The 25,758-nt window shown below is 38.8% G+C and overlaps 1 protein-coding gene and 1 long non-coding RNA gene across 3 annotated transcripts in view; one reads left to right on the forward strand and one right to left on the reverse strand.

The window, feature by feature from the left end:
• The window catches only part of ZNF277 (zinc finger protein 277), a 140,975-nt gene extending 124,368 nt beyond the window's left edge, over positions 1-16,607 (forward strand). For both annotated transcript variants that reach the window (XM_032761483.2, XM_032761484.2), the window contains exons 7-12: positions 1,987-2,119; positions 8,036-8,103; positions 9,655-9,751; positions 11,757-11,799; positions 12,787-12,961; positions 14,477-16,607. In XM_032761483.2, the coding sequence (XP_032617374.1) occupies positions 1,987-2,119; positions 8,036-8,103; positions 9,655-9,751; positions 11,757-11,799; positions 12,787-12,961; positions 14,477-14,645 (685 nt within the window). In that variant the 3' untranslated portion in view covers positions 14,646-16,607. The remainder of the gene's footprint in view (positions 1-1,986; positions 2,120-8,035; positions 8,104-9,654; positions 9,752-11,756; positions 11,800-12,786; positions 12,962-14,476) is intronic.
• Positions 94-22,616, reverse strand: LOC131380895 (uncharacterized). Its single transcript, XR_009209173.1, has 3 exons — positions 22,539-22,616; positions 12,970-13,038; positions 94-298 (listed from the first exon to the last, which is right to left on the reverse strand). It is a non-coding gene; the product is annotated as an uncharacterized LOC131380895 (long non-coding RNA).
• Between the last annotated feature and the right edge of the window lie 3,142 nt (positions 22,617-25,758).

Raw genomic sequence — 25,758 nt, forward strand, 5'->3', positions numbered from 1 at the left:
AGCCTAAGAAATAGAACATTGTTAATTCCTTTGAATCTCCCTATGTGTCTTTCCTTATTAGTATTTCCCCAGAAACCACTATTCTTAATTTTGTAATTGTAATTCCTTTATTTTTTGCTGTAACTTGTCTACATATTTAATAAGGTAAATATATTGTCAAATTATGGAATGGTGTTTAATTTTGTGTGAAGCATAGCATACTGTGTGTGTTCTTCTGCCTTTTGGTTTTCATTCACATTTGTATATAATACTCCATTTCCTCAAGGTCATATTCTGGCAACCGTATCTAGAGCTTAGCCTGTTGAAATAAGGAAGAAAATTCTTTAGGTCACCAAAATGACTTTCAAAAATGTATCCACTTTTCTTTCTAGGAAAGGGCCCAAAATTTTTTCTCCGAGAACCCAGTTTTCTATATTTAAATAAAATACTAACAAGTGTGGTGCTTCAACCCACAACATTGAGAGCAACCACATAAAAAAAAAAATAAGGGCGGGGCACGGTAGCTCACACCTGTAATCCCAGCACTTTGGGAGGCTGAGGTGGGCGGATCACCTGAGCTTGGGTTTTGAGACCAGCCTGACCAACATGGAGAAACCCTCTCTACTAAAAATACAAAATTAGCCAGGCATGGTGGTGCATGCCTGTAATCCCAGCTACTCGGGAGGCTGAGGCAGGAGAATTGCTTGAACCGGGGAGGCACAGGTTGTAGTGAGCAGAGATTGTGCCATTGCACTCCAGCCTGGGCAACAAGAGCAAAACTCTGTCTCAAAAGTAAATAAATAAAAAAATAGGAGGAAGCAAGTAATACAGATTAATTACAAGAAATTTTTAACTCAAATTCTGATGTCAACACTATGTTAAATCGAGTCCCTTCACCCTTTTGTTAAACGACTGTCTATAAAATAAGACCAGATGTGCCTTCTAGCAAGATTAGCAATAATGAATATCTATAATCAGCTTATCACCCATAAATTGTCAACTATAAAAGAATATACTACAAAAGAATATTATTATGCCCTGGAATATATTCTTTGGCATAAGAAATTGATGAAAAGGTATTTAGTAGAGATAAAAACAAATTCAAAATTGAAACAGTAACAGATTGCAATCATTTGAGAGTTTCCCATGTAAAATATATTATACTTAGACACTATGTGGCTCCAGAAAGTAGAACTCTCTACTTTTTACTGAGTAGCAGTTATAATACATGTTGTATCAACTGTCAGGAGGCTTAGTATGAGAAAGACATTTTGTTAATAATCTGCTCAAAACTGGTAATCACTGCTTCTCTAGGTAATGAATGCCCAGTCAGTGGAAATATTCGAGCAGAAGATGTATGAGAATTATATGGTAGTAACAGCTACTATTTATCTTATTCACATACATGAATAAATACCTAGCACAGTTCATAGTGCATAGTAAGTGCTCAATAAATATATGTATACGAAATTATCATTTAAGAATCTCTAAAATGTTGGTATTATCTTCACTTTAGAAATCAGAAAATGGCAACAGAGAAGGCAAGTAACTTTACCAAGTCCCACAGCTAGCTGGCACTGGAGCAAGGAATTAAACCCTGCCAATCAGCTCTCAGGATATCCCAAACTACGTACTAATTATTATATACAATGGGTGCAGTCAGTGCAAGTCATTATAATTATTTGAAGAACATACTTACATACTTATTTTAGAATAGGTAATTCAGTTAGTAAAGAACTAAAACAATTTTTGGATATTACCTGTCTTTGTCTCAGTCTTAACTGAACAGCCAAGTTGGTCAACTTAGCTGACTACAAAATACACCATAGTATGCACTCTGCAAAGCCAAATGAATAAAGTGAGGGGGGATTCTGACAAGGATGGTATATCCCATTTGAAGATTCTGTGTGACCTAAAATGAATAAATACGAAACTCAATAATGATAAAGGATTATTGCAGCAACTATACAAGAGACTTGTTTATCAGTGTTTGTGTATTTCTTGTAGTTTGCAGTGCTTGTACTGTGAGAAGACCTTCAGGGACAAAAATACACTTAAAGATCACATGAGGAAAAAACAGCATCGTAAGATTAATCCTAAGAACAGAGAATATGACAGATTTTATGTCATCAATTATTTGGTAAGGCTTTCTTTTCATAATTTAAAATTTGATCACAGTACTGCAAACAAAATCTGAGGACCAACTAATATTTGAATAAGCAATTATTGCAAAGGTCAAAATGTAATTGAGGGGCACATTCAAGTAGTGATTAGCTTTGAAATGGTTAGAGTACAAGACATTCGATTTGACTTGTCTTTTATTTGACAGTGTTTATGTAGTAAAAACGCCATGTCTCTAGAACTCACAGTCATCTTGACCAAAAAAAAAAAAAAATACAGCATTTGGGTATCCACATACCATCCCCCATTTATGTAATATGTTTTAACTTGGGGCCAGAAACTCCTTTTTTTTTTTTTTTTTTTTGTCTCTTTTTTTCCTGAGATGGAGTCTTGCTGTGTCGCCCAGGCTGGAGTGCAGTGGCATGATCTCAGCTCACTGCAACCTCTGCCTCCTGGGATCAAGCAATTCTCCAGCCTCAGCCTCCCCAGTAGCTGGGATTACAGCTACTGTACTGTACAGTACTGGGATTACACCACACCTGGCTAATTTTTGTATTTTTAGCAGAGACAGGGTTTCTCCATGTTGGCCGGGCTGGTCTCGAACTCCTGGCCTCAAGTGATCCACCTGCCTCGCCCTCCCAAAGTGCTGGAATTATAGGCGTGAGCCACCACACCTGGCCAGAGAGACTTCTATATTCTATTCAAAAGAAACTGTTGAGTACTAGATGTGTTAGGTGCTATGCAAAATAATTCTTTAAAAGCAATCTCTTTGCTCTTTCCCCTTCACCCCTACAAAAGTGTGTATCTTTATCATTCTCTTCAGTCAGCTTATTTTTAAGGGAAGTTTCGAGGAAACCAAACCGTTTTACTATGGAAGGGGATTTTTATTTGTTTGGCTTGTAAGGTAGACTAACCAGGTTACCATGCCAAGGATTTTAAATGTATTGATAGCTCTCCTTCCACAGAAACCTCAGTGCCATTTGCTGGCCTCTGTAGATTTCAAGAAGAGGCATTCAGATGGAGACAGTGGGGAATGGGAGAGAGGCATCTGGAAATATGGGAGGGGATTTTTGATAGACAACAATGACTGGGGAACTGGACCTGCCTTCAATCTACTGATTTTTAAAAAATATATATGATAAAGGAGGGAAACTACTCATATAAAAGAAGAGGTCATGTAACTCTCCAGAGGAACTGGAAGAAAAATGGAGAGTTCTGTTTCGAATGGGCATTTTTCTTAAGCAAATGGAATTTTTTTTTCTCTCAGTGTAAATGAATTAAAACCCAAACCCACTGGTCACAAAATGCTAATTGAATATAATCAGCCATTTTATCTATTGGATAGAAACAAGCATATCCTGAATTATGTTGGAAATCTCTACTTTAGGGTGGAATTTTGTCTGTTCTAACTAGTCCTTGTAGTGTTAAAATTCCCCTTGAGAAGCAAGTTTAACGTGTGTTTGAAGATTGACTCTAAGAGGTTGCCATGGTTTTCTACAAATGTTTTACAACCAGCTAAAGGCAAACGTACCCTTTGAGCTCTTCAATCTTTTCTTGAAATCACTCAGTCATTACTTCCTAGAGCAAATGCTGCTTCAGGACCCAGCCCAGTCTAATAGGGAGTGGACTTCAGTGCTAGCTCTAAGAAATATTCAGCTACTGCATCTAGCTATAGGAGCAATTTAATAGTTCTTCTTTCTGGGGCTCTTTTAAAACTAATATTCAAGAGCTTGAGACTAGCAGAACATTATATAGCTGGAGGTTTTTACCTTTTAGAGGAGACTTCAAAGGATTTGCTCACTCTTATTCTGCCAGCACTTTTAGAAAAGTATGATACTTCATTTCCTGGGCATCAAGTAGGGTAGCTGTCAAAACCGAAATCATCTGCCAGGGCCAGCCATCTCTAGATGAGCATGCTAGATTGTGCTGCTCACACAGGGCACGGATTTGATGTGGTGTGGACCACAGATTAAGAGAAGTGTTTCAAGAGAAAGTTAAGGGCTTTAACAACGTACAAAATGAAAATTAAATTACAACTTTAGAGTCATATTGATAGAAGTCTTTTTTTTAACTAGCAGCTATTTGATACTTACAATCTGCAGGCACTATCCTAGGTATTTACATTAAATTGTTTAATTTAAGTCAAATTTTATGACACAGGTATTGTTATTAAGCCTCTTATAGGTAAGGGGACTGGGGCACAGAGAGGCTAATTTTCCAAAGGTCACATGGCTAGGGCAAGTTACTTATCCTGTGCATCAGTTTCCTTCATTTTTACAATTGAGGCAAGACTAGTACCTACATCTTATGCTTTGGGTTGGGTATTTTGGTCAAGTAATGGTGATGAGTTCATAATGATCTATTCACCCACCTTTGCCTATTCTCTTTTGTAATAAACTAAAAAGTGAGCCAAGGTCAAAGTAAAGCTGACTTTAATCAGCACTTTAAGGCTCTGCTGCACATTCTTAGTCTTCCTAGCCCATTTCCGATTCCTATTCCTATTCCTATTCCCTATTTTCTATTCCCTATTCCTATGCAAAATTCCTGCTGAGGTAAATAACCAAAAACTTAAGAATGATTAACAAAAAAAGAAAACCTAAAATGTGTTATGATGCCTTAGCATTATGGAAATGATGTAAACACCTTTGAAAAGGAGTGAAGAAGCCTATTGGCTTCACCAAAGATATACACAGGCGCTAAACTAGAGGGGTGCTTACCAGAGGTATCAGCCTTAGTAACATTCTAGGAATATTTGAAGGGATACTGTTATACGTTAAAAGTATAATATTATATAGAACAAGTGTATAAAAAACTGTCCCAAATACTAACAGAGTATAGGTAGAGAAAAATAAAGGCCAGTTTCTTCTCAGTATCATTTTAGTATTATTTCAGACCTCATTAAAGAATAATATTTAACGTGAAGAACATGAGTAATAAATCAATATGAAGAATAAATTCTAAAATTTTAAACAATGAATAATGACAATATTTAAAAAAAAAAAAAGAAAGAAAGATATTCCCTTGTTATCCCTCTGAGGAAAAAGGCTCACATGAGTGCATGAGTGTGGGCAAAAGATAGAATTGTTATATTAGTAGTGGGTTTATACATCCATTTTATTGACATCATACATTCTACTTACATTTGAGTGCCTTCCAGGTACCAGATGCTAGAAGAGAAAGAAAAAATACTGTAGACAGAAAGGCTGATTTGAGTCACTACTTTCAAAGAGTTCAGAAATCGGTATGGAAAACCACCATGTAAGCACGTTAGTTTGGACCCTTTGTAATGGTATATGGAAAGTCAGCGTTTGACCTCTCCTATAGCAGATATATGCAGTCACTGAGTCATTTATACACAGAGCTCCTCACCTCCACTTCCAACGCCATAGACTCTGCCAGCGCAACAACGATGGGAACATCCAGGATATCCGTGGCAAGATACACTCTAATAGGCAGCAGAAATAGAGCCAATGGACAGAGAGGCTGCATTTGGCTTTCTGAGCTCAGCAAATTGACAAGTTCCATTTTTCCTTCTTAGATGAGATAATTTCTGTGCTGAATCATTCATATCAGTTTCTGAATAGTAACAGACTTGCAAAAACATTAAGTCTTTTGCATAGTCTGAATTAATCTACTTCAAATTCTTGCTTTGCTTTCTCACAAACAAAAGAGTTCAGCAGGTAGTGAGGATGGGTTGGGGATAAGGTGCCAGTTAGGTTCACATTCAGATAACCCTTCCTCAGAGGGCAACAGACTGCTTAACATCGAGGCTTCAGCTACATATTCCTATGATGCTCATGTTTCAAACCGAGTTTTGCTAAAGGGAATTGGTTTTGCTATGATTTTTATCATTCTTTGATTTAAATTTTTTTATTCTTTAAGTATACAAAGCTACTTAAAACAAAAGTAGGCTTTTAACTGATTTTTCATAGTTTTTTATAGTTCTCTCTAGTGAAGTTATTTACACTTAAAACACTCCTCTTTCTGTTTCTGATGGAGTTTTGTGTAAGCACATGTAAGTGAGTATGTATTAGGGCAGAAGTGTGATGGGTGAAGGGGATCTTTTTTTTCCATGTTTTTTTCCACCCTCTTATTATTCATGAGCCATCTGATGCAGGGGTTTGAGGGGGTGTCTGAACATCTTTAGTGATATGCCTTCCAAACTTTGTTTTTCTTACATTCTTTGCTTTCCTGACATGATTCATTAGCAGGCACAGTGTCTTAATTAGAGAGTTATGTGCCTTTTTTTTTTTTTTTTTTTTTGCTTTGGGTCTTGTTTCTATAATAAATCGTATTTTTAACTGTACCAAATCAGAGCACTCTAGGAAACTGGGCCACTGTCACATGCAAATTGCTTATTTCCTAATATACTAATAAACATGGACATTCATTTTCCTCTCAAGTAGGGTAAATGGCTAATGCTGTATGGCCTAGATAAATCTCTACATATTGTACCTAACACTGAGGAAGTTGCAAAATAATGCTTTGAGTTTAGAAGTTTAACAGTGAAAGTTTTTTTTGTTATTTTTGGCTCAAAATATTCATTGACAAGCAGCATTTGCCCTTATCATTCAGAATGATGAAGTCACAGAAGGCCCATACTTTAGTAATACCTTGCAGCAATAAAACCATGACCTTAAGTCCAAGTACAGAAAAACCAAGTAAGGCATGAAAGATTTAATTCATTGCCAAACTTTCTGACAAGCATCTTGTTGGCAGTGTTGAGGCCATTTTTGGTGTTCTGTAATGAGGTTCAGACACTTCATGATGACTCTGGGAAGTACATTATAGAGTCCAAATTAACCATCTCTAATGACATTATGATAGATCTCTGTATATCTAAATGTATGCATCATTTAGCTGATAGATAATGACAGCTTCAAAACCTCTCATTAAGTTGATGAATGATGGATTTTCTTTCTCCCTCTAAATCATAATGGCACTCATAGTTCTTTGTTTTTAGCTAGATGAATACCTTTATTTGGGGGAAAAAGAGTCCATAATTGAGTGAATTTTGGTTTTGTTTTTCAAAAGAAGAATATTGAACAACAAAGCTATCCATGCTTGTAGCAGGTCAGGTGGGCTTGATCCTAACCATAGTTTAGCTGCTTGAAAACATATCCATTAATGTTCCTACCTCTCTCTTTGTGACACTGTCTGCTTTTGCATGGCACAATGGGAAGATTGGATAGAAAGAAGACAGGGCAAGAAGAGAGGAAGAAATGGCCCAAGGGGAACAAAAGAAATAAATCATTCCTACTCATCACTCCATAAAGTTTTGCTAACGCTGTGACTAGGCTTGCCAGACATAGCCCCAAAAGAGTGGAACTTTTCCACTGATGGTAAGGGATAAAAGGGATTTGAGTAGGTCCTAGAGCACCTACTCATGCCTAGTACTATTTCTTTATAGACAGTAACTCACTAATCACCTTAAAAAAACCTTTTGAGGTAGAATCTAAATTGACCTCAGGCGTATTTTTTTATTTTTTAGTTCTAACAAATTGAATTCTACTTTCTAATTCAACTCAAAAAATAGTTTATAGTAATAGTACCCACTGTATGCCAGGCTCTGGAAATGTAACAACAAAGACCATTAGAATCCCAGATATTCTAATACACATTCAGGGTTGAGACACACTGGTTCAAATTTAAGAGAAAAGAACTTGACTGAAAGGATATTGCTGCTTCTCTAAAAAATTATCTCATTAAGGTTTCAACCTCGTATTGCTTTTGCACTGTCATTAACTCAAAAAAAAGTGTTGAATCAAACCATCATAAGTTGGGCCATCTGTATATCCTACTTGTACTGTTTCAAAACCATTTAAACATGGGTGGTTTTGTTTATTTTTTTGGTTTTGATTTTTTTCAAAGTTCTACATACTCTCTCCCTTCTCTTTCCCCCAATCTCTCTCATCCCTCTGTTCTTCCTACAAAGGAGCTTGGAAAATCGTGGGAAGAAGTTCAGTTGGAAGATGATCGGGAGTTGCTGGACCATCAGGAAGAGTAAGAGTTGTTATTGCTGCTAATTAATTGCAGTGTTCCAACAGTAAGAAGACAATGCTTTAGTTTGGTTTAAATTATGAAGAGGGAACATAAGAAGAAAAATTCTCTGAGCCATGCATCCCTTCATGTAATGTGGCAAAAACTTGAATTCAAAATAACTTTGACATAAAAATTCCAAAAGACACTGTTATTCCAACTAAATTAAAGGTATTGATTGAACACACAAGTAATATATAATTCAGAGAAAAATACATTCCTAAGTGCTTTGCCTGCTCAGTTAGTGCTCAGACCTTGAAGTGATGTGATCTTTGAACTCTCCATGTTGCTGTCATTGGAATAGAGAATATAACTGCATTGAAGTTAATCCTGTTCTGTGTTCAGGCCATTGATGACTAACTTTAAACATTCACAGCTTCTTTGCTTGAAATTATAAGCTTGAGAAATGTTCTTTTCAACCTAAAAGGATTTCTTATTTTTCATCTTCTTTTCAGTCAAAGCTTTTTGGTGTTTTTTCTCTCTCAGGATTTTAAATTACTATTATTTTAATAGTGAAGTAAAGCCCAAAGGTAGAGAGCTGCCATTTGCTGAATTTTCTTGATGCATAGAGATTCAGGCAGAGAATCTTCCAGACTGAAATAAAAACATCTTTCCCATTAAGACATACTAGTTGGAATATTTAATGGGTGAATGTTGAAGTTTTTATGACACAAAAGGTTATAAATAGTAAGTGATGACCTGGGCCAGGACTGATGGCTCCCTCCTGGATGGATAGAGTTAAGGAAAATGTTTCCTGTTTTCTAATAGGGAAGCTTCTGTGTGAATTGGGTTAGGCTGATCTTGAGAGTCTTATCAGTGATCATTTCTGAGCTTGCCATGAGAAATTCTCTCATCTGAATTTGAATGGGTGTTCCTCGTCTCCACAACTCTTCCCTCCTGGCAGTTTTCCTGGTTTGGGAAAGATAAGAAGTTGGTAGTATTTCAAAAAGGTAAATGCAAGGAGCGGGGAAAGTGGTAAAAGGGATCCTGTATCCTTTTTGAGTTCCCTGTCTACCACCAGATTTAACACTAGCCCAGTTTAAAATAATCAGTATTTCCCTCGTGAAAGAGACACGGTTTGCCTTTGTAAAATACACTGTTTGTCATGCAGAAACACATTCCCAGCATCACACTTCACAGCGTGTGCACTCAGTGGTTGTGGTTAATGAGAGGGAGCATCACATTTTCTGATATGTCTCCTTTGCAAATTAAACCTCATTGTCTCAGGACGACATTCCTCTGACTCTGGACTGAGATAGCTACTCAGAAGAATGGCAAATAGGAGAAAATGGAACAGCAACTGTTTACTATGTATATTAATTTCATGCTGCTGCTTTGAATTTCAAAAGCTATATCTGAGAGTCATAATATGATTTGACAGTCTTTACCAAAATGTCAGAGTTGAAAGAGATTGGCAGGGATTTTTAGTAAGGAGAAAGCAGTACCAAGTCACTGTGTAGTATACTCTCCTAATGAAGGGAGTCTCCGTATTTTCTCTTTTCTTTTTTAATTCAGCGACTGGTCTGATTGGGAAGAACATCCTGCCTCTGCCGTCTGCTTATTTTGTGAAAAGCAAGCAGAAACAATTGAGAAGTTGTATGTCCACATGGAGGTAAGATACCTGTATTTATTTGAATTTTGTTTTATTCTGACAGGAGAAAGCTGGTAATTGTTGCACCCTCATCTGCTTATACTTTAGTTTCCCAATCATTATTCCAAACAGAAGAGACGGGCCAGGTCTGTCAGGGAGAACCAGAGCTCAGGGCAATTTAGTTAGTACAGTTGAGTGGACCTGAGTGAGCTGTTTGTTAGTGTGAGATTTCTCAGACCACTGATGCCATCTCACCTTTGAGATGCTTACAAGATCATTCTAGCTCAGCAGGTGGGACAGGTTCTGAGTCTTTTTTCCAGTGCTGCTTGTGCTAGTGAATAGGAGAGCAAGAAGGGAGAACATTGCCATTTACAAAGGCCCCGGAAGAATAGGAAAAAAGGAGGGTGGGTAGAGAGGGTCTAGGGCATGATCCTACAGTTCCCTCAGGTGCCAGGATTTGGAGAGAAGAAATTAGGGAGCATTCCTAGTGTGGGCTTTCCTTTCTGGATGCCATTTTTATGTTATAGTGAAGCTTGGAGCTAGCAGTTCTAAACCTTTTTCACCCCAGTATACCTGAGAGAGGACACACACCCTACACCTCTGATCCTTAGCTGCACAAGGCGGATAGGGAAGGGAAACATCTAATGATTCATGATAGTATCACGGCTTGTGGGCAGAGGGGTGATTGTAATAGAAAAATATTACTGGATGATTCTGATATCTCTCTGTCCCCTCCTTGCAGCCACCTCTGCCAATAGTGGACCATATTCTCTACTTTCACCCCACCCTTATTCAGAAATACTGTTCTTAGTTTAGTAAAATAAGGACCTAGAAAGCGCTCAAAAGACCATAAGCATTTTCCTTGATATTAGTTTCTCTGAAAAAGGTTCCCACTAGTATGTGTGTATAATTTCCTGTGTTTAGATTTAATTCATAATATCTTAGTGTCTTTGTATTGAAGGCAGCCTTAGTATGCCTATCCTGTGTAGGGATTACCTTTTCGGCATCCTTGACAGGTGTCCTTAATCTCTGCTGGGTCACTTTCAGTGATAACATCACGAATTCCTAATCATCCTGCATATGGTGCTACACTAAATGCCATCCCAGTGAGTTAAATGGTCTTTATCCTCTGTGAGATTGTAGGTTAAAACATTTACACAGACAATTGCAGGTGTCAAACAAACAAGCAAAAAATAAGTACATTGTAAAAATCAAAAGAAATGTGATTTATAGGAAGGTGTGAGTGAAGAGAAGCTTTGAGGTTTAAACAGTGTATTTGACAGCATAAAATGAAAAGCAGAATTTGTAAAAATTACCTATGTGGGGCAAAGAACCTATATCCATAATTCTAGTCCAAATGCACAGTACAATAGAAACATATCTTACCTACACATTTATCACACTGCAGAACGCATACATAGACTTCTACGTTTTTAGAAGGTTACAAAATGGATACATTGTAAATTATAAAAACTATAGATATAAGCTATGGCAATTATAATGTTGTTGCCGTTGTTTGAGATGGAGTCTCACTGTGTCACCCAGGCTGGAGTGCAGCGTCACGATCTCAGCTCACTGCAACCTCTGCCTGCTAGGTTCAAGCGATTCTCATGCCTCAGCCTCCTGAGTAGTTGGGATTACAGGCACCCACCACCACACCCAGCCAATTTTTGTATTTGTAGTAGAGACGGGTTTTGCCATGTTGGCCAGGCTGGTCTCAAACTCCTGACCTCAGGTGATCCGCCTGCCTCGGTCTCCCAAAGTGCTGGGATTGTAGGCGTGAGCCACCGCGCCCGGCCCAATTATGATTATTTAACTGATTGACATGACGTATTTGGACTATGCTGTAAAAAGAAGTTGGGTATGGAGGGAAGTAGTTAGACTTGGAAGACTTCAAAAGCAGAAGGTACCGAACTCAGACTGAGTTTCTAAACTACTTAAACTCCTGTGAATAAGCTGTTTATAACTTCAGCCTGAAAGATTAAATAATTCGTATGCTTACAGATGTATTCATTCCTTTTTTTAGGATGCACACGAATTTGATCTTCTCAAAATAAAGTCAGAACTTGGTAAGTTTGATTCAGAAGTTTTTTTCTGTGATGCTTCATTTTTTATAAACCATCCTGTAAGCTATGCCTATGTTCAGTAGCTATGATTGGAGAGTGCACCACCAAAACATGTCTCTCTATAGATGGTCTTGACAGAACTCTCTGTGAAGCAGTGATGCTCAACCATAATGGTCAAATATGGTTTTTGGTTTCATATACTCCTTCTTCCTCTTTCCTACATATATGAGTGCTTCAACTGAAATATAAGTTAGTGGTTAATAATATATCATAAATTGGAGGGGGCTAGTAGAATATGGATTTTTAAGTCAAAGTAGAGTTCAGATTCCAGCTCTGGCACTTACTGGCTATGACATTGGGCCTCAGGTCAGAAAAATGTTATGAGGAGTGAATAACGTATGGTAAATGCCTACTGCACTGCTTAGCAGTATAGCTAGGATTGTTTGTTATAGGTGTACCCAATTGCATCATTCTAAGTATCACAACAATAGAAGGATTTGGGGCATTAAGACATACATAAAGTACTGACTTGCTAATAGATCTAAGACAGTAAAAAACTTACTTCTCACAGCTCAGCTCAGTCACTGCTTTCCTAGGTCCTTGGATGTGTTACTTTGCTGCTCTTATAGACATGTATATACATTGTTTATATAATTAGTTTAGTAGTCAAGCATGGGCTTTGCAGCTGACAGCTATCTATGCGATGCTAGGCAGTTTCCTAATATGTAATGTAGGTATGATACTACCTATCTGATAGAGTTTTATGAAGATTAAATGTATTAATACATGGAAGATTATTAGAATAGTGCCTAGCTCATAAGCCCTGTGTAAATATGGGCTGTTATTATTTGGTATCTATTATTATGCTTTATAATTGTACTACCTCTTCAGGTTGATTAATAAAAATAAGTGGCTCCTTTAAGAAATTATAATAGTGCAAAAAATGGGTCTGAACAGTTGTCTAATGATTCTGTGTTTTGTCATTTTCAGGATTAAATTTCTATCAGCAAGTGAAACTCGTCAATTTTATTCGGAGGCAAGTTCACCAATGCAGATGTTATGGCTGCCATGTGAAGTTCAAATCCAAAGCAGACTTAAGAACTCACATGGAAGAAACTAAACACACTTCGCTGCTCCCCGATAGAAAGACGTGGGATCAACTGGAGTACGTACTGCAAAACCACATGTGCACTTCTTTACTCCAACTCTTTGATTTTGTCCCTTTATTTAATTTCTTTAAACCTACAGAAGAAAAGGAATACATATTTATTATAAAAAGTATACATCAGTATAGTGTGGGGAAAAATGTAAAAATATTCAAAATGCTTATTTTTAAAATAATCCCCCTCTTATAAATGAAACCAAGTGTTTTTCAGTATTTGTGATATGGAGATAGATACATATGTAGAGAGATGAAGTAGATACAGATTTTTTAAATCATATTTTATTAACAGAATATTGTAAATATCTTTCTATAGCCAGTATCCATCTGTTGCATCCTTTCTAATGGTTGCTAAATATCCATTGTATGGATATAATCTATTCTGTGAGATACTTAGGTTGTTTCTTACTTTTTGCTATTATAATGATACAGTGAATATCTATATGCCTACCTTTTAGCACATTTATCTAATTATTTCATTAAGCTGAACTCCTAGAAATAAAATTACTGTGTCAGAGTTTGCATACTGCTAGGACTTTTGGTATATATTTTGTATACTGGCACTTGAAAAAATTAAGCAGTTGGTCATCTGTTGTTGGATTGCCAAGTATCCTTTGCCAGAACCTTGTGGACTGGTTCCCAAGTGTCCTTTGCCAAGAACCTTCTGGACTGGTTCTCACATCATTCTGGATAACCTCAGTCGAGGGCTCCTCTGAGAGGCTGTGGGGTTCTAGCTGCCCAGAGCTCCTTCCGTTCTTAGGGAATGTTAAGTCAGTTCCCCCAGAACTTTAACCAGAAAGTTGTAGTTTTTCTCCTTCAGAAAATCCCACACTTGTGAGGGTACCCTGTTCTTATAATCCTTCTTATATAAATTAAAATTTGTAATATTCCAAAAGTAACTTCAAAATGTATTCAGAGAAGAAACCAGAATAACAAACTTTATATTCCATAAGTGTTTCCCTTTGTGATTACCTAGAAAGAAGGAACGATTAGGCTGGAAAACAAAACACAAGGGAGAGCTTATTATTCTCAAGTATTTGAAGAATTTGTCTTTGAAAAAATTACTATATTTGAAGTTTGTTAACTTATAAGGAGGGACTAGGACCTTTGAGTAGAAATGAGAAAGATGTCATTTTTAGCTTCATAGGAGGTGTATCAAACAACTACAGCTACCCACTACTGGGGTCAGCTACCTTCGAAGATAGTGTGTTTCTTATCATGATAGATGATCAAGCAGAGGCTAAGTGGCCAGCGGGCAACTCCAGAGACAACTCTGAAGGCCGGGAGGTCCACGATCTTGGTTTACCAAATCGAGATAGTAGATTTGGTAAGGTTGATGTCAGCCAGTAAAAGTCAAAGTGAAAGCAATCAGAAGTTGTCTCCAGTATAGCCTTTGCAAAATGCTATGAAATTGTTGGCAAGGATACCTGGCAAAATTATAGTAAATGTGTACATTCAGCTACCTGGACACTGTATTAGTTTGGTAATTTAATACTATGTATCTGTGGTTGTTTTCAGGTATTATTTTCCAACCTATGAAAATGACACTCTCCTGTGTACACTATCTGACAGTGAAAGTGACCTGACAGCTCAGGAACAAAATGAAAATGTACCCATCATCAGTGAAGATATATCTAAACTGTATGCTTTGAAACAAAGCAGTATTTTGAACCAGTTGCTACTATAAGAGTACTTGAAAAACTAGAAGAAACTACCACAGAAGCAATTTTTCATGTTTTTCTCCTATGAGACAGACATGAAAGAATAAATTTAAACAAAATAAAAGTTAAATTTGAACATCAACAAAAGATTAGTCCTTGGTGAAATAAACTTTACAAAAATGAATGTTATTTTCAAAAAATAAAGTAGAAAAATGCACTTACTAAGAACATGAAAAAAGTGAAGTAGGAAAATAAGATGAAGACTTTGTATTTTGGCTATAAAGTTTTATTGTGTGATCATCTTAAATTATCTCATTTCATTAAACTCATAATTATCTATAGAAGGATATGCCAATTAAAAAGAAATGAAATGTTCAAATTATTTATAAACCTGATTTTTCAGTCAGTAGTTTCAGTCTCCTCCCCAAGGACCTTCTTCATCCAACAAGTTGCAAAATTTGATTGTCCTTTCTGTACTATATTGGGTGAGCTATAAATGTAATGACTAAAAGAAAAGCCACAGAAGAAAGAAGAAATGGTCAAAGACCTGGATAATATGCAAATTGGCCATTATATTAGAACAATCAAGAGCTGACTATATTATCTTTACCACTTCCTGCCTAGGGTGGCCAAATTCCCTAGAAATAGACATCAAGCCAGTTAACTTCACTTTTCCCTGCAATGTGTATGTCACTAACATTAAATACCATTTTTTTTAAAACATAACCACAATACCATTATGACTCCTAAAAAAAAATTAACATTAACTTAATATCATCTGTTTTCAGTTTTTCCCACTTGTCTCAAAATGTATGTTTACAATATTATCAGTTTCATTACTGATGAATATTGTGTGCCTCCTGATAAGATGCACTGAGGAGGACAGAATATCACTTTTGTAGATTTATACCAAAAATGCATAACTTGGATATAATGAAGAAACAATCAAATCCAAGTTTGAGGCTGGGCACAGTAGCTCATATCTGTAATCCCAGCACTTTGGGAGGCCAAGGCAGAGGATCACCTGAGGCCAGGAGTTCAAGATCAGCCTGGCCAACGTGGCAAAACCCCATCTCTACCAAAAATACACAGATTAGCCAGGCAGCGTGGCATGCACCTATAGTCCCAGCTACTCGGGAGGCTGAAGCACAAGAATCGCTTGAATCCAGAAGGCAAAAGTTGCAGTGAGCTGAGATCGCACCACTGCAGTTCAGCCTGGGCAACAGACCAAGACTCTGTCTCAAAAAGAGGAAAAACGGAAAAAAAAATCCAAATTTGAAGGACATTCTACAAAATAATTGGCCTTTACTCTTCAAAAATCTTATCATAAAAAACAAAGACTGAAAAACTATATCAGATTAAAGGTGGCTAAAGATAGCATAGCATGATCCTGGATTGCATGCTAGACCAAGAAAAAAAAGTTTTTTTCTTTTGCTACAAAAGACATTAGCAGGACAATTGGCAAAATTTGAGTAAGATTTGTAGTAAATGTTATGGTATTGTTGTTAATTTCCAGATTTTGATAACTGTACTGTGGGATGAGAATGTCTTTGTTTTCAGGAAATATTCATACACACTGAAGTATTTAGGGGTAATGGAGCATTTTGTTTGCAACTTACTCCCAAAAAACTAACAAGGGTATATAGAGAATAATGAAGTAAACATGGCAAGATGTTAACATTTAGGGAATCTAGATAAAAGTACGTGGAGATTCTTTGTACTATGGCAACTTTTCTGAAAGTCTGAAATTATTTCAAAATTAAAAGTTTTTTAAAATGTCTTTTTTCAGCCAGGCACGGTGGCTCATGCCTGTAATCCTAGCACTTTGGGAGGCCAAGGTGGGTGGATCACGAGGTCAAGAGTTTGAGACCAGCCTGGCCAACATGGTGAAACCCCGTGTCTACTAAAAATACAAAAATTAGCCAGGTGTGGTGGCACACACCTGTAATCCCAGCTACTTGGGAGGCTGAGGCAGGAGAATTGCTTGAACCTGGGAGGTGGAGGTTTGCAGTGAGTTGAGATCACGCCACTGCACTCCAGCCTGGGTGACAGAGCAAGATTCCATCTCAAAAAAAAAAAAAAGTCTTTTTTCAGTTGGTTTGTTTAATCAGGTTCCAAGTGAGATCCATGCACTATATTTGGTTGGTGTGGTTCTTAAGGGTCTTTTAATCTATAACGATTCACAGTTTGTTAAAGCACTTATTCACTTATTTGTTAAAGCAATTGAATTAGTTGTCTTGCTTTCTGGATTTGGATGATAGTATCTTTTTTATATTATTTAACATGTTCCATTGTCATTCATTGTCTCCGTCCATTTCTGCTACTGTAACAGAATACCTGAGACTGGAAAATTTATAAACAATTAGATTTTTTTTCTCACAGTTCTGGAGGCTGGGAGGTCCGTGATCTTAGTTTAGTGTCCAGTTTGAGAGCCCAGTCTCTACTTCCAAGATGGCACCTTGAATACTGCATCCTCCAGAGGGGACAAAGGCTGTGTCCTCACAGGACAAAAGGATGGAAGGACAAAAGGGCCTAGCTAGTTCCCTCCAGCCCTTTTGTAAGGTCATGAATCCCAGTGATGAGGCCTCTGCCCTCATGGCCTGATCACCCTTCTGAAGGCCCCACTTCTTAACACTGTTGCAGCAAGAATTAAGTTTCAACAGGAATTTTGGAGGGAACATCAAAACATTGAAATTATAGCAAACCCTTTTATAAGGTCATTAATCCCATCCATGAGGGCTGCCCTCCTGGCCTAATCACCCTCCTAAAGACCTTTCTGACCTTTCTTTACAGTGGGTTTTTATTTTTATTTTTTACTTTTTTATTTTTGAGATGGAGTCTCGCTGTGTCTCCCAGGCTGGAGTGCAGTGGTGCAATCTCGGCTCACTGCAACCTCCCCTCAGCCTCCTGAGTAGCTGAGACTGCAGGCACCCACCACCATGCCCTACTAATTGTTATATTTTTAGTAGAGATGGGGTTTCACCATGTTGGCCAGGCTGTCTCAAACTCCTGACCTCAAGTGAGCCACTACGCCCAGCCCTACAGTGTGTTCTTTATGCGGCATATGTGCTACAGAATGCTGGAGTCTGAGGCTCTGGTTTTCAATTATTAATGCTAGTCTGTGTAGGTAATGCCCCAAAACTCATCTTGGAGTCGTATTGCCTGTCCAGAGACTCAACCTGCTCCCACCATTCGGTCCTAACTCAACTGTATTTGGTAATTACATAGGCTCTGGCCACAGCTCTAGATTTCTAACCCTCCCACTCTGCAGACACCATGGAAGGCTTTTATTGAAAACTAAGCAAACGAAGATATAGGAGCCTGTATTATAATGCTAAATGCCTAAGTTAAAGATACAATTAAGTTAAATATTTTAAAACCAAAGATTAAAGAGGCAGTCTAGGCAATTAGACTGTGCCTACAGCAGTCTGTCTCTAGGAATCAGGTTTGTTGAGGACATCAAGGAATGTCTGAAGAGGTTTTTAGAGCATGCTTCAGTGGTAGGACAGGAGCAATGGAAGAATGAGAACACAATAAACTAAGTAATTAAACTTGGGAAGGAGAAAGCTTTTTTGGAGAGAAAGTCGATAGAGAACAAGTCAAATAGATATAAAAGGAAAAATGAAATTGAAGAACAGACCAACACATAAAAGGGAAAAGATGTTGTACTTAGGGTTTAATTCATATTAGTTGTTTTTTTAAGTGGCTAAACGTTTTCAGGTTTATCTGGGGACAGAAATGGCAACTTTGACCCAAAGAAATCTAACAAGAATAGAAGCAAAATCTCAGCAAACTGTACTGACTCCTAGATGGAGCAAGAACATAGGCCACTATTGGCGAAGGACTCTGTGTAGCTCTAAGCTACATAGAGACACCTTGACAAAAACCACTGGGAACTGCTCTTTAAAGACTGGGACAGTGATACCAAGTGTACCCTGAAAGTCAGGACAATTTGAGAGATTTGCTTTCAGATGAAAGCAAAACATTCAAGGAATTATTGGATGAATTTCCAGATGCTACTGTAATTATATATAGGAATACTAGAGCTTCTTGTGCCTCAAAGGAAACATGCCTGAGAAATTTTTAGAATTAAGACAGAGTTAAGGCAACAAGGTGGAAGATAACAGAAGAGAGCCAGGCGGGACAGTGATAAATGGAATCCAAGCTCAGATTAGCTGTTAGTCCAATTAGAAAATGCATGCCAGTTAAGATTATATAACTAAGAAAGGTGAGGGCGGCCAAAATTTTTTGGACAATGGTTGCTTTTGGCAGACCAAAACCTACTGACTTATCTTTCACAACTGAAGTCCCCATTAGATAAATCTAGAACCAAATGTTAGCACATGTCCGGCCCAGAAAAGAGAAAGTTAAAAAAAAAAAAAAAAAAAAACAGAAAGTACAAGTAGCATTAGACCTATTTGCATTAGGGAAGGAAAGGGATCAACATAAAAAGTAAGTTATACTGTAACAAATTCAGCTATTTCTCCCTAAAAGGCCTAGAGAGAAACCAAGCACTAGAACGCATCCACTACTGCCAAAAAAAGGAGCAGAAGTACTGCTGGAACCTGGACAGATCGAAAGCAAGGGATGGTTGTATGCTGAGGGCTCAGCAGAGGTGTCTGTCCTCACCAGGTCCCAGTGCAACTAGTCTAGTCCAGTTGCCCACAATATCCATCCTCCTTTTCTTCAATAATAATAAAGTGTGGTTGGATATAAAGCTACCTAAAGTGAAAATTACATTTCCAGGTTCAGTTATCCTGAACTGCACTTCTTTTGCAGCTCAGGGTACTCGTGTCTAAATTGTGGCTAACGAGATATAAGCAGGAGGTCTCATATGACAGCTTCCAAGAGTCTTCCTTAAGATACTGGACATAAGCACCCTCTGCTTTGTTTTTCATCCCTTCCTACCTCCTGTAGCCTAGGATGTAGATATCTGCATATGGGGCAGTGAGGTCGAAGTCATGCATGGTGAGACATCAATGTCAAAGGAATCTGGATCCCTGACACCTTGGAGGACTCTACAGCCCTGGAATGCTGAAATACACATTTATGTGAAGGAAATAAAGTTCTACCTTCCCACAGTTATTTAAGGTTTTCTATCATTCATAGCCGAGGCTTATTCCAACCAATACACCTAGGGATTCAAGCTGCAGAAACATCAACAGCAGTTTTAGTTCAGGAATAGGCCGAGGATGTTTTCCAGCCGAAATAAGTGAAGGAATGAAGGGGAAACTATTCTTAGAAGCCAGCCTTCACAAGCCGAGGCAATTCCAAAGCCCAAGGCAACAACAGGAGCCACTGTGGCAAAGAACTGGGAAGTGAACACACAGGAGAGTGTGGAAACTGCCATCATTATTTAGAGCACAAACTCCCTGGATCAGGGGATGTTGAAGAGAGAGGGCTCAAAAGGAAAATACAGAATGGAAAAGAAAGAGTCAAAACAGACCACACAACTGGGCTTGCCATCATTGCCTATTTCTCAACTTGGCAAGAATGCAAATGTCTCATATGTCACCCTGAGAGAAATATCTGTGGATTCTTCCTCCAGGAATGATAAAACATGTTAACGTCTTCAGGAGGATTCCCCCCAATCAGGTTTAAGTTCAGAGATCAAGGAGATCAGGTAACACACAGATGGACTAGCATCCTGGGGAATCCAAAATCAGGATACTGCTAAGTCTCTATTATGGAAAATGCAGATCTCTGGGAGCATCATTTTGTCTTATTACTGAAGATCTTGGAATTGATTCATTTTCTTTTGTTTAATTTTGTTGCCAGTTAGTGCTTTCATGATACTCTTTTGAAAGTGAGATATACCAGAAACTTGGTGTTTAACTTCAAGTTCCAATTCCAGAAGAAAGCCACACTAGCGATTCTAATGAGACACTCTCCAGGCTGCTGGAAGAAACCACAGCGCATCCCAGCGTCAAGAATCTAGTTCAGAATGAGCAGAATAAGAAATTGGGAAGGATGAATTTTAGACTCTAATGTCTTCTAACTAACTCAGACAAGAGAATCCGTTCTTTGTACTTTAATTTCTCCCTGAGAGATTCACAATGGTCAAGATTGTTTTTAAATTTGAAACATCAATTTTTACCAAAATGTTTTTTATTGAAGCAACTTTACATTGCCATATTATCTCTTTGCAAAACCTCTGATACACTATTGTGAACATGTTTAGACATAATTAGGAATGGAAGATGAAATTAGGAACTTTCAGCTGGGGTTCAGCATGGCCCTGGAATTACTTCCATCAATGAATTGCCTTCTGAGAGCAATAGCTACATTCTTCACCACCAGTCCTAGGAGATTACACAAAGAGTAGTGGCCATTTGGGTGGGGGTGGTGGGAGATGCACTCCTGAAGGTGGGAGCAGCACTGTCCTGATAGGCCTCCCGCAAAGGAAATGGTCACACTCTTGACTGGCCTTAGCTTAGTGGTAAGCCCAATGAGCAAAGAGAACAAAAACCTGAGGAGTGTTGGAAAAGGGGAAACTCATTTTCCAAAGTATTTTGCTTCTACGAGAAAGGGAATCCATTACATAACATTCTTGGTTTCTCTCTGCTCCCTCTTTCACTTCTACCAGACAGAAGGAGTGAATTTTCTGACTAGAAATTTAAAGGACAGGAACTAGCATCTGTGCTTCGGTCCCTTACTCCTTTTTTTCTTTGGGATTTGCCTGTCTGCAGAGAGAACACAGCCTGTTCTGCTCCACCATTGTATAAACATCAGAGTGGAAGGGTCTGCCCCATGCAGTTGGAAGGCTGGAGTTGTCCAACACTGTCTGACTATGTATATAAATAAGTGCCTAATTTGGGGCCTCAGTATTAAGAAGCTTGCTTGCCCACAGCAGTAAGCCATGTTCTGCAATATCATCTTAATTAGCAGTAAAGGTGATATTTCATCTCCATCTGCTTGGCCGTTTATCAGCTGGCTCTTCTAGAAGGTACACAGCCTCTTAGCAAATGGTGGATGTGGCCAGGATTACCATGAAACCACCTCTTGGAAAGTTACCACTAAATACACTAAGTCCAGTCAGTCAGGAGGCGGAGTAGACTTGTTTCACATAGAACTAAGGCTGGACAAAATAAAGCCAGAGAGCTGATAGCTTGGATATCATTGTGAGCTAGTTAGACATAGACTTTCTGAAAAACCATCAGTACTAGGATCTTAACTTGTTGAGTCCCACAGACAGCCTTGAGAAAGAATTTTAGTGCTTAGTGCAGGTCATTTTTTTAAGAGGTAAACCTGGAATATACCAGTTCAGGAAGCAGGAGAGTGAAAAATGAAAAAAAAAACAACAAAAAACCATGAAACTGTACATTAAGGAAAAAGTTGCTGGTATGGGAACTACGACTCAACCTCACTGAGGACCTCTGGGAGATTGCACAGAACATTATTCTTACAGTTGCCCCGCAACACCCCCCGCCCCCTGCTCACTACCAAGGGGCAAAAAAGCTAGGCCATTCACCCACTCCCATTGGTCATGGGTTTGAGGGCTGTTCCCAGGGGCAGTGTTAATTCCCTGGCACTTCCAGCCTGCCTCACACACTGATTTAGCATCCTCTGAAGGTAGGGGAAGGCCCTCACACAAAGACTGAGGAAACTGTTATGCAAAAAAGAACTGGCAGATCATGACAGTAACTGCTACAAATCTAGGTGTTGAACACTATTGTGAACATGTTTAGACATAATTAGGACTGGAAGATGAAATTAGGAACTTTCAGCTGGGGTTCAGCATGGCCCTGGAATTACTTCCATCAATGAATTGCCTTCTAAGAGCAATAGCTACATTCTTCACCACCAGTCCTAGGAGAATACACAAAGAGTAGTGTATTCTCAGAAGAAAACATTTTATGTAAGGCTCAGTGGTCCTCACAGCTCTTCTATCTCACTTGACAATGAAGATACAATCTTACAAGGTATCTAGCCAGGAATTTTATCTTCATCAAGGGTAAAGAGAGGATGGGAAACAGGATCAGAGAGATGAGGACCTGCCAAAAGAAAAAAGCACAACAAAGTGACATCCAACATTATAATACATGGGAATTTAAAATGAGACAAAGCCAAGTCCTGAGCTTTTTTAATGAATGGAGGAAAAGCAATTCTTTGAGAGGATGGAGTAGAACATGCACTCAGAACAAGAATAAATGTTTTAATGTCAGTACTTTGCTGAATGTATATGCAGAATTGACAGATCAAGGGCATCAAATTTCAACTATTGTTTGCTTAGTCTGCAAAAATAGCCACCCTACATCCTTGAAGCTTAATTCAACTCCTTCAGTAAGCTTTAGATGATGGGTAGTTAAAGGATTAAACTGCTGCAGTTGAACTCTTACGCCTTATAATTGATATATTGAAAGGCTAAACCATGTTCGATTCCTGATGATAGCAATCTGCAATGCCACCGTAAGCATGTTAAATTCAAACTGAAAACATTCAGCGAAGTTAATATTGACTTCACAATGTTCTAAGATGTAAGTGAAGCTATGTTCTTTTTGCCTTATAAAATTAGACTGCAAAAAAACAATTTTTGAGGATATTCTTAGTCAATTGACTTGGTTACAGAGTGAGCAGGAAATCACTCTAGTAAGATCATAGATACTGGTGTTTTATTCATTTGGAAAACAGAAGAGCAAAAGAATATGCTGTAGTAAATTGTTTATAAATTCTTTTTAATTCTAAAGGAGGGGGAGAAAGTGAAAGTAAAAAGCAAACATTATTAATCTCTTACTGTCACAAAGAAAACAACCCACTCCTACACCTCCATCTTTGCCTAAAAGATAAACTCCAAAGACTGGCATTTGAGACTCCTCACAGTCTGCCAAAACTGCCTCCTCCCTCGTCAGATCAGTCACCAAACCTGTCAGTTCTATCTCCAAAACACATCTCAGTCCCTGCCACTATGATCTGTTACCTGAACTACTATAACAGTTTCCTAACTGGCCTCCCTCCTTCCTCTCTGGACCCTCCAGTGTGTTCCTTCGTAACAGCTACAGTGGATTTTTGAAAGTCCACCCATGGAGTTCGAGACCAGCCTGGTCAACATGGTGAAACCCCGTCTCTACCAAAACTAATAAAATTAGCTGGGCGTGGCGGTGCACACTTGTAATCCCAGCTACTTGAGAGGCAGAGGTGGGAGGATCACTTGAACCCCAGAGGTGGAGGCTGCAGTGAGTTGAGATTGTGCCACTGCACTCCAGCCTGGGTGACAGAGTGAGACTCCATCTCAAAAAAAAAAAAAAAAAATCCTCCCGTGGTGTAACGGACCTTCTCGGTTACTTACCCAGCATCCATTCTCCTTTCTTTCTTTCCTTATAGTTTTCCAATTCTTTGGGGAGCCACTCTACCCTCATTAAGTGCCATGCCATTTGGAATTGACCCCAGCCCTACCTCCAGCGGGAGGGGAGTGCTGACTAGAGTAATAACTTCACCCTCAACGCAGACTGGCTTATTGGATTAGAGATGGGCAGTAACTAAACCTAAGTCAAAGGTGCATAGCAAGCCTGGGTCACTGTGGCCAGTCCAGGTTGCTCCAATCAGGGGGAAGCTGAAGATTTCTGTTAAATGACTTAGAGAAACTAAGACTCCCTTTCCTTATGAAAAAAGAAACCTGTACCCTAGTTGCTGCCAAAGCCATCAAGTGGTGTTGAGAGAAACTAGCCCAAGAACTTTTAGAGAAGAGCAAAATCAAGATAATTTCTGAGGAAGGAGCCAGAGCCCTCACCTGAGAGCTGTCCTCCTCTGGATTTCTCATTTAGTCGGGCCATAAACTCCCTTGTATTATTTGAACTTTTTAAATGGAGTTTCTATTACTCGCAATAAAAGCTTCCCAGCTGATACAAATGGCTTCCCGGTGAACATGGAATCAAGTCTAAACTTTCTTTTTTATTCTTTTTTGAGACAGAGTCTTGCTGTATTACCCAGGCTGGAGTGCAGTGGCGCGATCTCAGCTCACTGCAACCTCCATCTCCCTGATTCAAGTGATTCTCCCACCTCAGCCTCCTGAGTAGCATGCACAACCATGCTGAGCTAATTTTTGTAATTTTGGTAGAGACTGGATTTTGCCATGTTGGCCAGGCTGGTCTCAAACTCCTGGTCTCAAGTGATCCACCCATCTCAGCCTCCTAAAATGCTGGGATTACAGGCATGAACCACTATGCCCGGCCTCTACATGACCCACATATCTTCCATCTTGTCCCATGCCATTTTCTGGAGTGCCCACTATTCCCCAGGCAACCAGGCCTCCTTCTGCTCCTCGGACAGGAGACTGCACTTTTCTCTGCCTCAGTGTTTTTGCATGTTTTTCTCTCTGTATATGCTTGCCCCTCCTCTTTATAGTAATGTCTTCCTATCATCCAGGTCTCAGCTTAACTGTCGCCCCATACTTACCCAGTCCACTGTATATGTCTAAACTAATGGGTCTGCTGCCAATGCAGTTTCAAATTTAGCAACCCCAAAGAAAAGAAGACAGGGGAATGTCAGGCTATCAGCTGGAAATAGTCTTGGGCGCCATAAGCAAATATTGCATTTGGTCTCTTCTTCATCTCCCCTCTATTATACAATAGATTTGTGGGGCCATCTCATGGGGTTGGGAGAATTTGATTCACAAGAGTCCCAGAAGGGTGCTGCCCGTGAATCAAAAGCTGGGTAAGGAGCCAGACTGCACTTTGCTGTGTGGGATCTAGAAGATGGCATGCTGGAAGCTGGTGCTGAGTGATACTTGGGGACAAGGTGGGAGTGAGAGAGACCAGCAAGGCAGTGAAGAGACTGGAGAGAGACTGAAGGAGTCAGAGAAAGGGCAGAGCATTCAGCATGGGAGAGGCGAAGAGGACTTTGAGGATATTTTGTTGAACAAGGCATGGTGTGCAGGTGACTTCCTTAAAAACATTCCTCTGGAAGCAGAAAATAGATGATTACCAGGGGCTGGGGGATGGAGGATGGGGAATGAGGAGTTAATGCTTAATGGTTACAGAGTTTCTGTTTAGGGTAATGAAAGAATTCTGGAAATAGATAGTAGTGATGGATACACAACATTGTGAATGTAATTAATACCAGTGAGTTATACATTCAAAACTGATCAAAATGGTAAATTTTTAAAGTGTTTTTTATTTAATTTTTTATCTGACAAATAATTCT

Source organism: Hylobates moloch, unplaced genomic scaffold, assembly GCF_009828535.3.
Source record: "Hylobates moloch isolate HMO894 unplaced genomic scaffold, HMol_V3 SCAFFOLD_1, whole genome shotgun sequence".
NCBI lineage: Eukaryota > Metazoa > Chordata > Mammalia > Primates > Hylobatidae > Hylobates > Hylobates moloch.